Source organism: Amphibalanus amphitrite, unplaced genomic scaffold (assembly GCF_019059575.1).
Source record: "Amphibalanus amphitrite isolate SeventyFive unplaced genomic scaffold, NRLGWU_Aamphi_draft 000052F_arrow, whole genome shotgun sequence".
Taxonomy (NCBI): Eukaryota; Metazoa; Arthropoda; class Thecostraca; order Balanomorpha; family Balanidae; genus Amphibalanus; species Amphibalanus amphitrite.
Window position 1 is genome coordinate 915,023 of NW_024881548.1, and position 13,031 is coordinate 928,053.

The 13,031-nt window shown below is 53.6% G+C and overlaps 1 protein-coding gene across 8 annotated transcripts in view; it reads left to right on the plus strand.

The window, feature by feature from the left end:
- The window catches only part of LOC122377922 (death-associated protein kinase dapk-1-like), a 164,856-nt gene that overhangs the window by 23,679 nt on the left and 128,146 nt on the right, over positions 1-13,031 (plus strand). For all 8 annotated transcript variants that reach the window (XM_043358524.1, XM_043358529.1, XM_043358522.1 and 5 more), the window contains exon 2: positions 5,534-5,755. In XM_043358524.1, the coding sequence (XP_043214459.1) occupies positions 5,534-5,755 (222 nt within the window). The remainder of the gene's footprint in view (positions 1-5,533; positions 5,756-13,031) is intronic.

Genomic DNA, 13,031 nt, shown 5'->3' on the forward strand with positions numbered 1-13,031 from the left:
TTCCCCCTTTCCGTTATCTCATAACATCCCTCGCTATCTTATTTCATGGATCAAGCATACCACCTCTCCTTACACCAACTCGTCATAGCTTCATGCATTTGATTACTTTCCCCTACAGGTATTTTTCGTCAAACGACATTTTTCCTCATGTACCTAAGTGCATTAACTCGTCACAGATCATATGTTCTTCAGCCTGCCTTTCACCATCACACCTCTCACAGGACGCCCCTTCCGGACGGAGCTGTGACCGGCCAAGTCGACATCCGCCCTGATTGGGCCGACGCGGCCACATCCGCCCCCGCCCCCGCCCCCGCCCCCGCCGCCGCCCACTCGCACGTCCGCCCCGCCGTCGTCGCGGACCGCTGTTGGTGGGACAGGTCCGTTCGCCTCGCATAGTCGTTCAGGCGCTATGTGAACAATGCTCGCCGTTCGGTCGCCGCCCGTGTTTTTATAGTGACGGCTCTATTACCGCCTACACGGTTGTTCGATGTTCGCGCCGAAAGCGGCGACGGCAGCGGCCCAGAAGATTGTGGAAGGGTCACACAGTGCGGCGGGTTTCCCAGACAACTTTTGACCCCGCTCCTGGCAGCACGAGAGCGAGGCTTTGACGACCCCACGACTGAGGCGAGTGGAGTTGTTTCTTCAGAGCGCGACTGGGCGGCGGCCTTTCGTGTGAAACAGCTCTTCACGTGGTGACAGACGACATACTCGGAGCGATGGACAGAAGTGAAATCACTCTGTGGGCTATGGTAGACCTGTCAAAGTGTTTCGATATGGTACCGCACGATAAGCTATTAGAAAAGCTGTCTCTGTACGGAATAGACACTTTTTGGATCAAACATTATCTGGAAGGACATACCCAACAAGTACAACTTACAAATAGTGCTCTTGGATCCGTATCTCGATCGTCTATCAGGGAGAATTCGGTTGGCGTTTACCAGGGCGGATCGATGAGTTGCGTTCTCTGGTGCATATTTGCCAATGACCTGTGCCTGCACGTTCCAGACTCAGTGCGCATAGTTCAGTTTGCTGATGATACACAGATATGGACTAGTGGAAAGAGACGCGACCTACCTGCCTTGGTCAGTCGGATCGAAACTGCTCTGCAGTGTTTGTTTGACTGGTTCTGTCACCATGGAATGAAAGTGAACGCTGCAAAAACTGAGTTAATGGTATTTGGAAGTAGACAATTACTTGCTCTTACTCCTGATGTGTCTGTGAAATTTAATGCATCGACCATTCGAGCTACCAAAGAGGTGCGAAATCTAGGCGTCATTTTTGATCGAAACTTGTCTTTTCAGTCTCACGTCAGCCTGATCGTTCAAAAATGCACAGGAATGCTGCTCGCCTTAAACAATGCAAAACATGTCCTGCCTCGCGGCACGATCAAGTATCTGATCGACGCGTTGATGATGTCAGCGATGCGATACTGTCTGTCGGTGTTCGGCGTATGTGGTCAGACGGAGAAGCGTCGGCTACAAAAGCTGGTAAACTTTGCCGCGCGAGTGCTGAGCGGGCGACGCAAACATCAGCGCGTTGCTGACGTCATTTGTCATGTCAGATGGCTCACTGCTGAGCAGCTTATTCAGTACCACAGGATTATGTCCGTACATCGACTTGTGACACACCGTGTGCCAGCGGTGCTTGCTGAAACCATTGGTCCCCCAGCGAGCCGGCTGCATCGGCACGACACTCGAGATGCCGACAGCTTGTCACTGCCGAGCATACATACGGAGGCGGGGCGGAATCGGCTGTGCTATAGCGCCGTGCAGGGCTATAACAGCGTGCGCAGAACGCAGGGCACTGTGAACAGGGCAGCCGTGAAAAGACACCTGAGGTCCGAGCGGTCGGCGTCCGGTAACTGAATAATTTTAGATGTTCCTATGTAACTGGTGCTCTTTATCTTCTTTTAGTTCATTTTAACCTTTTAACCCTGTTTACGTAGCTGCGTGTGAATGTTTACTCATGTCTTATTTTGTGACGTGCGGAAGTGAAAAGCCACACTTTTGAGTGGACCTTTTGTGAATAAATATCTATCTATCTATCTTCTGAAATTAGATTGTGAGCTGGCTGGCCTCAGCTGGGGCTCTGAACGCCCCAGGTCAGCGGCGTGCCTTTCCTTCACTGCTCGAGCTGTTCTCCCAGCGTGTTGACCGTGGCGTTGTTGAGCGTTTTCTCGCCGCTCGCCACCTGACCCCGGTGGTCGGTTGTTTGGTGGCCCTGATGGTCGGCCGAGGCCCGCAGCGATCGGCACGTTACCCGTGATCAGATTTACCTCGGCACACGTCTAATTGCACGGCGCTCCGTCGGTGCGGCCATTACGGGCTAAATCGGCCGTTAGTGGCCGTTAGCCGCCGTTAGTCGCCGTTAGTCGTCTTCGACTCTCGCACTCGAGAGGTCTTGCCCCGCCCGGCCCAAACTCACAGAGTTGAGTCAGGAGTCATTCAGGAATAGAAATCGGCGTTAAGCAGTGGAATGCGCAGCTAAATCGGGGTAAACTAGAAAACATTGACATAAACATTGAACTTAAGGTGGTGTGGTTACGAAAATGATGTAGAACGGGTGTCAAATACTTATTCTTCGATGTGTTTCATCACTAAACTGCTGTCTCCCAAACAGCCGCCTCCACCAAATGTTTGTCGTCGGACGGTCCAATGGAGAGCTCCAGTCGGCAATTCCAGGTCTCCGCTGTGAATAAATGACGCCATTTGGAGCGGGGGCGTGCATCCACGCTGCGGCGCTGTCGGCACGGCGTGCAGGCGGTCCGCCGGGACCGGCCGCGCCGACAGGCACTGTCGGCATGCGGCGCCGGCATTCCGCCACGACTGCCCGTGTTGCACAACGCTCCTGGCACGGGACGGCGGGATAAGTGCGCGCGGCAGAAAAGGGCTGTAATACCTGTAATAAAGCAGCGATTAGCTGACCTAATGGCCGCCCTGTCACGACATCAGAACAATTATTTGCAGGTAAGCTGTGCTGCCCCCCGCCGTTGCTGGTGAACGCCGCTGCGATTGCGGTTGTTTGTCAAAGCCCGGGCGTGCTCGATCGCTGCTCCCCGCTGAGGAGAGGCGCCGGACCCGGAGCCGGGCCGATCCGGACCGGGTCGGGCGAGGGGCGTCGGTCGGCCGCCGCCCTTCGTGAGTCAGCGGCTCCGGGCGACGTCCCCCTCTCCGACCGACCCGTGTCACATCCGTGACCGTGCCGATCCGGCTATTTATTATTGACCGCGGCTATCTGTCGGGCCGGATCGGTCACGGTGACCGTCGGGGGAACGCCGGCGCGTGGTCGGCGCCCATCGATTCACGGCTAGACCGTGACGGTGCCGGCGCCACGGTGACCCCCGACCCTGCCGGGCCGCCGGCGGGGTCACCGAGCGGGCACCGCTGACCGCGCGGTCCGGCTCTGTCATTTGTCGCCAGATCGACAGTCATCGGGGATGACAGTCCAAATGGGTCATGGGCGCTGCAGGCCTGTCTCCCCGGCGACCCGGCATGGAATGTGCCGCATCAAGGCGTGGCCCCGCCGTCCCCAAGAGCCCTCGACAGATGTCGGAGACTCCATCAGCAGTTCTGGTCGCCACCTTCGCCCGACAGTCGCTGTGACACTATTTTAATCATGAAAATTGCAAATAATGAGTCACTTTATCAAGAGCTTGTCAGCGAAACAAGCGGCATTACTTTCATGGCTTATTATTAGCCCGATTACGGTATGACAGCCGCAAATGGCACCGACGAAGGGACGGAGATAAGTGTTGGGAAACACACCTCAGAGAGACAAGGGTGCGATTCAGTCACAGGCAGTCACGCTACCAGGTGCTCACTCAAACTCTCCAGAGCCCAATCTTATGAAGCGCCGTACCTACTTGCACCAAGTGTGAATCATGACTTCCTTCTCCACCGAACGGTTGCCTTGCAAAGGTAACGTCTTGCTGCTCGACGGAAGGCGCTGAAATGGGCGCCATAAGTTTTTTTCAGGATTAGGTGTTACAATCAAATGCAAAACTTTAAATTACATGAAGAATAAACTATACATACGAAGCTCTGAAAAAAGCGTACAAGTGCGAGCCGAACATGAAAAAAGCAGCAGATTGCGACCTCGGTCGCGACTCGGCGTTAATTTCGTTTCATTCAAGACATTGTGCAAATTTGAAAGTGGACGCATTTTCATTGGAAAGTCGGTAAACGTATTCGATGCTGCTCTGCTAACACTGCGACACAGTCTTTGAAATCAGCAAGCAGCCTCGAAAGTGTTGCTGTCACTTTTCATTGACCAATGACGCATCATACAATTGCTGCAACTCGCCCTACATCCTGGCATTGCCATCCGTCCGCCCAACTGTACTCCGGCTGAAATCATTGCGTCACCTTCCGATATTGCTTCACCGCACACTCCTCTGAACACAGCTCCTTCCGGGTCCTCTACCCCTGCCCTTCCCATGGCCCCGCGCGCGCCTGCCGCATTCCGCAGACGAGGTGTCTCTCCAAATCGGGCTCGTCAGACGGCTGCACGCGCCCCTAAATCCGCCGGCTGTCCGGACGGCGCGTCCGACGATCCGACGATGTTTTACGACGCACTCTGCGGCGGCGGCGACGATGGTGGCGCGGCATTCGCCATGTGGCGTTTATGAGTGCGGAGACACTCGCGGCGCAGCGTTTAACATGCGCGAGTCTGTGGAGATGCGACTGCGCGGCGAGCTCTGGCGCAGGATGCGATTGTAGCGCAGGAGTGATGGACGGTGCGCCATTCTGTGTCAAGGTCATGTTGCTGTCCTGGTCAGTTACTCTTGAAGGGGAACTTCCTATTGCATGTTTGGGGCGACAGTCTGGACAGGGGAAGAGTGAGATTTGTAGGTAGCAGCATGCACGCAACCAAATCGCCATGAATGACGATGCACAGATCTGAATAAAAAGTAGTCAATCGCAGCCTGCAAGGCAAAGACCTTGTTGCTGAATATTTATTTCTCGCTTGATGATGACGGTGGAAAGGCGCAACGGCAGAATCATCAGCGATATCTCGTAGCGATTGCCCACGCCCTCCCAGTTCTGATGCCCATGAACCCCGCTGTGGTAGGGCAGCTTCTGAAGATACATCCGAGGTTGACTTGCGTTTCTGGGTGGTGGCGTTGGTAATTTATGCGCTATTGTGAGGCACTTTGTCGACCGCCCACACGCACCAAATGCGGCAGCTGAGGCGACCGTTTTGTCGATTGATTTGGTGCGACATGTCAGACAAGCACGAGGGTGGACGCGGTCGTTCATCATATCTGAATAGCAAATCTCGTGTGTATGTATTCCAGAACAACTGCGACATTACGCTGGCGAACGTTGACAGACATACGGATTGGCTCTTTACAACCTAGAAGACTAGTAAAACACATTCACAACTACTTGCGCAGTCACGTCTCTCCTCATTTGGCACCGTCCTCGCTTCTCCCGTCTGATCACGTCACCAGGTTCTGACTTCCTAGAGCCTCACCCGTTCCCATCTGCCTCCCCACGGCACCTCTATGACTCCTGTGTTTCTCTGGTTTCAGCGGCCAGTTCGCCGTGGTGCGCCGATGTCGGGAGAAGTCGTCTGCCACCGAGTTTGCCGCCAAGTTTATCAGGAAGCGTCGCGTGGCCTCGTCGAGACGCGGCCAGCCGATGGCAGATATCGAACAGGAGGTGGACCTGCTGATGCAGATGGCGCACCAGAACGTCATCAGTCTGCACGACGTCTTCGACAACGACGTCTACGTCATCCTCGTCCTCGAGCTGTGAGTACCTGCGAAGGGGAAAGGGGATTTTATGAGGTTTGTTTTAACCAGGCGGAGGTAATGGTCGAGTGGATCTGGTTGAATGAAAGCTATAGCAACTCTATCGGCGTGGTCCACCGTAGCCGACGTTTGCTCATAGATAGGTACCCGTTGTTACCAATCGGTCGCCGTCCGCCGAGCGGAGAAGAGTCATTTTTAAGAGTTGGCAGAGGGAGTCTCTTGCTTGATTTAACCCTTTCATTATTGGGCATCATATTCAGGATCTGAGATAAAAAGCTTCAATGTCTCCTGCTTTTAAAGCTTCATTCATTCACATCTAAACACACCATTGAGACAGTCTGTTTCCCAGCACGGACCAAAAATAATGCATTCGGTCAGATGTTGACCTCACCGCTTCCGATAGCGTGCACTGCACGCGACTTTTAAGGCAACAACATCGGATTCAGCCTGCGGTCAGCAATGCGCAGTCGTAGTCAGATTCGGGACGTGAATGAAATCAGCATAAATTCCACCAACTAAGTGCAAGCTGCGTCTGGACAGGACAGCTCGGGCCCTAAATGTCTCGGTGGCCATCACCACTGCAGGCCACCGGGTCTGCCAGGGGCTTAGCGCGCGGTCCCTTTGAAGGATGTCTGAGCCGGGTGGCGCCGGGCGCAGCGTCACGACCTCGGCCGACCTGTGGCGGCGGGGCGTCTGATGGTCGCGGCGCACCGGCACCGGGGCGAGTGATACCCATTCTTCCCCAGTGATATCGGGGTCGGGGAGTGGCAGAATCCTAGTCGGCGCTGAGAAACGCCCATTCTTTCCCTGTGGGATCATGACTTAGGAGCAGCGGTACGGCCCCGATTTGCTGACATGGCAAATTTGCAAGCCATTGCAAACGTGTGCTTATTTTAGAATCATTTTACCCATGTCGTAGCGCATTCCAGCAGGGTTCGGATTTCTAAACAAGTATTTCGACGACTTGGCGCTGTCTCTGCCGTTGTCGCCGCCCATCGATTTCTCGCGTCCGCTCCCGCCCCGGCCAATCATCCAGTTCCTCAGATCCTCCCACGCCTTCAGTTTTTCTCGCTCCCCGATGGCGGTCCAGTTGATTACGTCTCCTGCCCGCGGCGCAATCTCTCCGCCGCCTGTGGACAATTCAGACAGCCGCAGTGGGGCAGGGCTGCAGGGCGCGGCTATAGGCGGGGGTGGGGGACAGGAGGTTCAATATTGGCCCCTCGCGCCCCGTGCGGGCTGGATCGATACCCACCGGCGCCCTTCTGACGCTCACCTGGCTGTCTGGCGTTCGGAGGGTACCGGCGTGGCACCGACGCCGAGCTACGACCGAGCATAGACCTAACAGGCGTCCGTCCCGCCCTTCACGAATCATACAGCGCTGACACGGGCTGTGATCCGAATCATACAGCGCTGACACGGATCGCGACAAGGACCACACTCGGTTCACTGTGCCGCGCTCACAGCAACCACACAAACACCGTCCCATGAACGTCTCATTAGTCATACGTCGACCGTGATCGATAGCGTACGGTACGGCGCCCGACTGTGAGCCCAGTACGCCAAGGACAGGGTTTATTGAAGCGAACAGAGTCTCCGCTCATCTCCGTCCGGCTGTTTGTTTTTCTGCGCGCTCGTGTTTCAAACGCTGGCGTCAGGGTCGCTTTTGGTGAGCTCATGCCCCGCGGCTACCTGCTCGGCCACAGTGCAGGCCCGGGACGAGGTCACTGTTTATTTGGGAGGACAGAGACGAGCGCGTGCCGACAGGAGGTGACCGCTCCCCGTCCGAGTGACCAATTGCCCAGGGGAGAGTGCACTGGGTCGTGGGGTACGTTGGAGGTCCGCTAGGGGTACGCTGAGTGCTCATCAAAGATCCGCCGGGGTTCGATTGGTTTCTGTAAATACCAGTCAACCCAGCGATGGCAACATTCAGTGGTCTGAACACTTCACGGAACGTCAAACATAGCGATTATGATTGATGGGTAGCCGAAGAATCTGCAGCCATTGCTAGGCGGTGACCTGTTGCTGACCAAACCTGTGTCATCTGGTCATGAGTTTATGAGCTCCGGAATTCCGAGCAGAATCCTTTACCTACTTACTTAGACATGGCTAGTCGCATCAGGGTGTGGTTGAACAGCTACATTACTGCAGACTGCTTTACGTTGGTGATCTCCAGGCCAGTCTCAGTGGCTGGGTGGACGGGTAACGAAGCGGAGCGGAGCGGACGGGCTGTGGGCGGACCGGAGTGGGAGAGGTAGCACGGGGCACGTGCCACCGACTCCAGAGGCGGACGTGCCGCTCGGCTGGAGAGGGTGTTTTGTCGATGGGCCAACTTGATAGCCTTTTTAAAATCCCGATGACAAATAGGAGTGGAACTGAACGGTCTTTTTGTGCTGGAAGGCTGGGGCTCCCGGTTAACGTTGCCTGGCATGTTGCCAGGGAGACAGAAACGATGGGCAGAGGCCTCGCCATTTTTGCAGAGGATCGGCTGACCACAGCTCATTTGTATGTTTTGTTTGTGGCTGCTGCTTGTTGTTTATGGCGAGACTCATAGCGTAGGCTTTTGGTTACTTCGTTATTTATGGTGACTCACTCCCTGTAAGTCTGCCAATCAAAATTCGTGTCATTTTATGGCCTGTGAAAGCTCTATGTCGGTTCGTATAGGACAACAAAACACTAATTTCATCCCCCTATGTGGTATCCCGAGTCATGCAGTGAATCCATTTGATATGAATCTTTAATATAAATAATTGCTCGGCTAATGAATCTGACACCTCGGCGGATGAGATAGCATGTCTGAGTTTCTTCCTGTATAAACAATAATCATGACCTACCACTTTGCATATGTGTGCAAGATTAATAGGCGACATTGAGGTCATGCACCTACTCAAAGGCGCCGAAATGAAACGTGTTCAGTTATCCTGAGTGTGCACACGAAACCAAGCTCTCCAGGGTAACCTTTACATAAATTTTGCATTTTACGCTACATTTTGGTTATTCATAATGCACAAGGGTAATTTAATAACTTCAATAACACTAATGAAAGACGATGGTGCTACTTCAGATCCAAAACAGAAGCAGAAAATAGACAAACGCTCTGGCCCTGCGTTCCCGAGCGGTAACTCCGCCGGTCGAGAGGTCGACTGGCCACCTCGGGCGGCCACAGCCGCGGTGGATAGCGAGAGAAGTGTCGGCCCCCCACCGGGCCAATCTCATTAGAGCTGTCCCATCGCGCGTCGGGAGCGCCGCACTGCGCCGAGAACGCCGCGCCACGCCGCGTCGCGCCGCTCCAGACTGTCCCAGTTTAATAATATGGAGATAAATCACGCATGCGGCGCCGTTGTTCTTCAGAAAGCTCGGGAGGGCCTTAGAGGTCCAGCTTATGACACGAGTAATGATGCCGGTCGAGACTGTCGTTATTTCACAGTTGGGTAATGACCGTTGTTTCTCGTGTTGTAGTGCGCGCCGCATGCCATTTGCCTTCTTCAAAGACGCATGTGTTTGTTAATGGAGTGGTTCGAAAGGTCATTAGGATAAGTCTGGTGTTATGCATAGGCAAATCAAAGATGTTAAAGACAACTCTGATGTCTGAATATTCTCAAGTAAATTTGCACGTTTATTATGCTCCATTGGATCAATTAAGTTCGCTGTATTTTCAGCAAGCGCGCTCATTTTCGCCGTCATTTTCTCACTTCATGCAATCCACCAGCCACTGCCGCGCGCCCAGCCTTCCAAAATATCATGAAGACCTTCCATTGACCACATTCTGATATTCACCGCTACCAAGGAGGTCGAGAGCAGCCCACGCCACATTGCCATCGTGCAGCCGTTTACAAAGTTGCTCTCGAAAGTCAGAACCGTCTAAAGTTACATATGGTGAGGTGGTCACCAACGGCGGCACGGATCTCCGCTGTGCTGAGCACAGGAAACGAATACTAAGTCCAGACCGAACGAGCACAGGAAACGAATACTAAGTCCAGACCGAACCCGCTTGGTGAGAAGAGATATGCAGACCGTGCCTGCATGTTTCAGTATGGGAGAGCGAACTGGTGGTAACGTGACCTTGAAAAACAGATCGACATCGATATTGAGCCCCCCCCCCCCCCACTGGAATTCGTTGAACTTTTAAATGAAGCGCTCTTTTGACTTGTCTAGCCTCTACAACACATAAAAACAAACCATAGAAAGGAGCTGCGTTCGGCTGTTGGTAGTTTGTAATTTGCATATTGCAGACCACGTACAGAACCAGAGCCATTTCTCTCAGAATTATAGTAAGTGCAGAACTCCGTCACATCAGAAATCGTGATCAGGAATCACTCAGCACTCGGCAGCAGGCCGCCGTATTCAGGCAAGTGCCAGCTCATGCCGCCACAACCGTCAGGAAAAACGCACATCATCTGATATACACCTCGCCGTAAAAACGCGCTGTAAAACACCGGCCGTGCTGTGGGCCCGTGAAACCCCTACTTCTCGCAGCCACCCGCCGTACCGCTACACCGTCAGTGTCCGTCAGCGGCTCCACGAGCGGCCGATGGCGTCCGTCCGCCGGCGCCGGCCACCCAGGGCCGATGACGACCTCCCGGGGGGCGGCACGTGCGCTCGGCGGCCACCCACCGGCCGACAGGACCCATCCGGTGCCTTGAAAGCCCCGAACTCCGCACCGGCCCACAGTGATAGACATGCAGCCGAGGACCGGATTTCGTAGCGGCGCACCGCCTCCATCACGCTTCATTTGTGTTGTTTCGGTTTCACTGCGGGATTTCGTTTCACAACGCGTGCCTGGGAGTTCGGCCGGCGCCTGTGATGCATTCCTGATGACGGGCATTGCGTCGTAAAAGGCGTGTTTTGCATATTTCTGTCGGCTGGACGATCGTAATGTCCGGTAAGACTGCGCTTACCGGCCATATTTTTATCATACGCTTACGGAGGCGATATGGTATGAATGGTGCGCCGCCTACCTCAGAGCTTACGTGCGAGTGATTGAACGTGTAACGGAATTCGATTGCTTCATTGGGAGTCCATTGTGCACAAACCGTGGCGAAATTCGAGCGCATTGACTTCCAAAATACATTGCTGATGGTGTTTCGCCGCCGCCATGCACCGCTCCATTGACATCACCTGCAGGAAGTCTTGAAGCCTTTGAAGTGCGTCCATTTTTCGCTTCCAAGGAATTGTTTGATTAAAAATGTAACGGAAGCATTTAAAAACATTAAAAAGTACCGCCTGGAACTATTTCGACTACTATATCGGAACGAAAAAAAGCAGTCTGCAGCTACAATTTAGTTCGAATGCTCTTTAGCTGAGATTCCACTCACTGGCACGATTCACTCTGCCCGCCATATGTCCCCATGGCCTCTGAGACATGGTTTCTGGTTTGCATGCTTGTGCACTGTGCAGTCTGACACGAGACGTCATAAACCGTACACGGCACACGAGTGACGGTGACCAATCAGCGACCGGTGCCGTGACAGAGACCGGGTAATTGTCCCGACACGGCACACCCGAATCGGAACGGTGCTGGCCCTCGGCCGACTGGCCCTGGCCCTCGTCCCCCTCGGCGTGGAAGACGATGGGCTAAAATGGTGTGATTTGCGAAGCTTGATATGGAAGTTTCTATTAAATAGGGTCCCTAGAGGGCTATTTCGAGGGAGGAAGACCCTTGAGCCGGGTGATTTTCAAGGGAAGGGAGAGAGGGATATTTTAACGAGAGGTCCCCGGAGGTATGCTCGGCCGGTGGTCGGTTTGGTGGCACCACTGGGCCGTCGCTCAGTGGGCTAATTGAGCGTATCGTCGCCGCCGGCAGATAAGCTAACCACAGCCGATCGGGCCGCCGCTAAACACCGGCCATAAAATTAGGCGGAGCCGGTGCGCGTCGGGCTGGTGGCCCACTCGCCTCTGATCGCCGCGGTGTGTGCCGTTTTTCGCCTCGGTAACTATGGGCCGTCGGCCGGCGCCGGGTCAGTTTGTCCATCGATGGACGTCCGCTGTCCAGTGAGCTTGTACCCGGCCCAATTAAGGCTAACGTATAGATCAGACAACATCATTTGACAAACGATAATCACATGTGAGGTTCATACCAGCTGGGAAGAAATCCCAAAGTGCCCCGGACGAGTCTGTATCGGCAGTTAGGATCGCTGCTCGTCCACAGGTCAGGAGAGCAGGTGCGCCGGAGAGATTTCCGTGGCGTGCGTGCGTGCACGAGATGCTTCAACCTCCAGGCTGAGGTGCGCTCAAATGACACCATCTGCTCATTAACTGGTGAAAGAGAGCGCTCGCACACGCAACCGTGCTTAAGCGTTTTCAATCAGGGTTTTTTTCGGCATCGCATGTGACCGCGCGCGAGCGTGACAGAGGGACGGTCAGGGGTCGCCGCGCTGGTCTGTGACGCTGGCTGTGTCACCGGCCACAGTTTAACCCGAGTGACTCCTGAACGGGCAGCTTTCTCCAGCTAGGCTCTGGAGAATGAGCCTCTGCCTTTGAATCTAGCCCTAATAAATGCACGTCGAGTCCGCCTCGCCGGAGATGGTTGTAATGATCATCGCGCTTCAGCCGGCAGTAAAAACGCTAATCGTGCTCAGTGTCATTCAGGATCGATGTTTTATGATTTAACAACATAAGGCTGTAAATAGAGATGCCACAAATTTGCAATTTCATTACCCGCCCCGCCCCGCAGCTACCCCTTGCCCAACCACAACTACCCGCAAGCTGATTTTGGCTGAGCCGAACCCACCAAAAACCCGCAATTTCAAAAACCTGCTTTTGCAAGAAAAAAATACAGCTGGGTCAATGCTAGAGCTATATAAACCTTACTTGCTTCATTGCTGTGCAGAAAAAGACAGCCAATCACATAGTAAGGACTTGAAATTGCTATGCTAAGTCCTCAGGAAGTTCACACTGTAGTGGAAAATGAATAATGCATCAATACATTTGAAATTCCTTTCTGAAAAGAGTTCAGTAAAATCTTTCTCTCACCTTACCCTTCAGCATTGGCTGAGGATCAAAATTTCACTCTGGCTCCCTCTCAATGTTAGGCTTCTGGAATGATATTGCTATCAAAATGAATGTTGATATAAAAAGATATGCGATTTCCAGTTAAAAATAAATAGTGACACGGTGAATAATGAGCATCCGGTCGATCTACACATAAAACAAATCATGCAAAATCCGAACAAAAACCAACTAACCACCAATGAACTACGCATTTCTGAAAACATGCGTCAGAAGCGTCACCAACAGCTGATTGCAAGGAATGTTACAGCGACTAAATTATTGCAGCCGT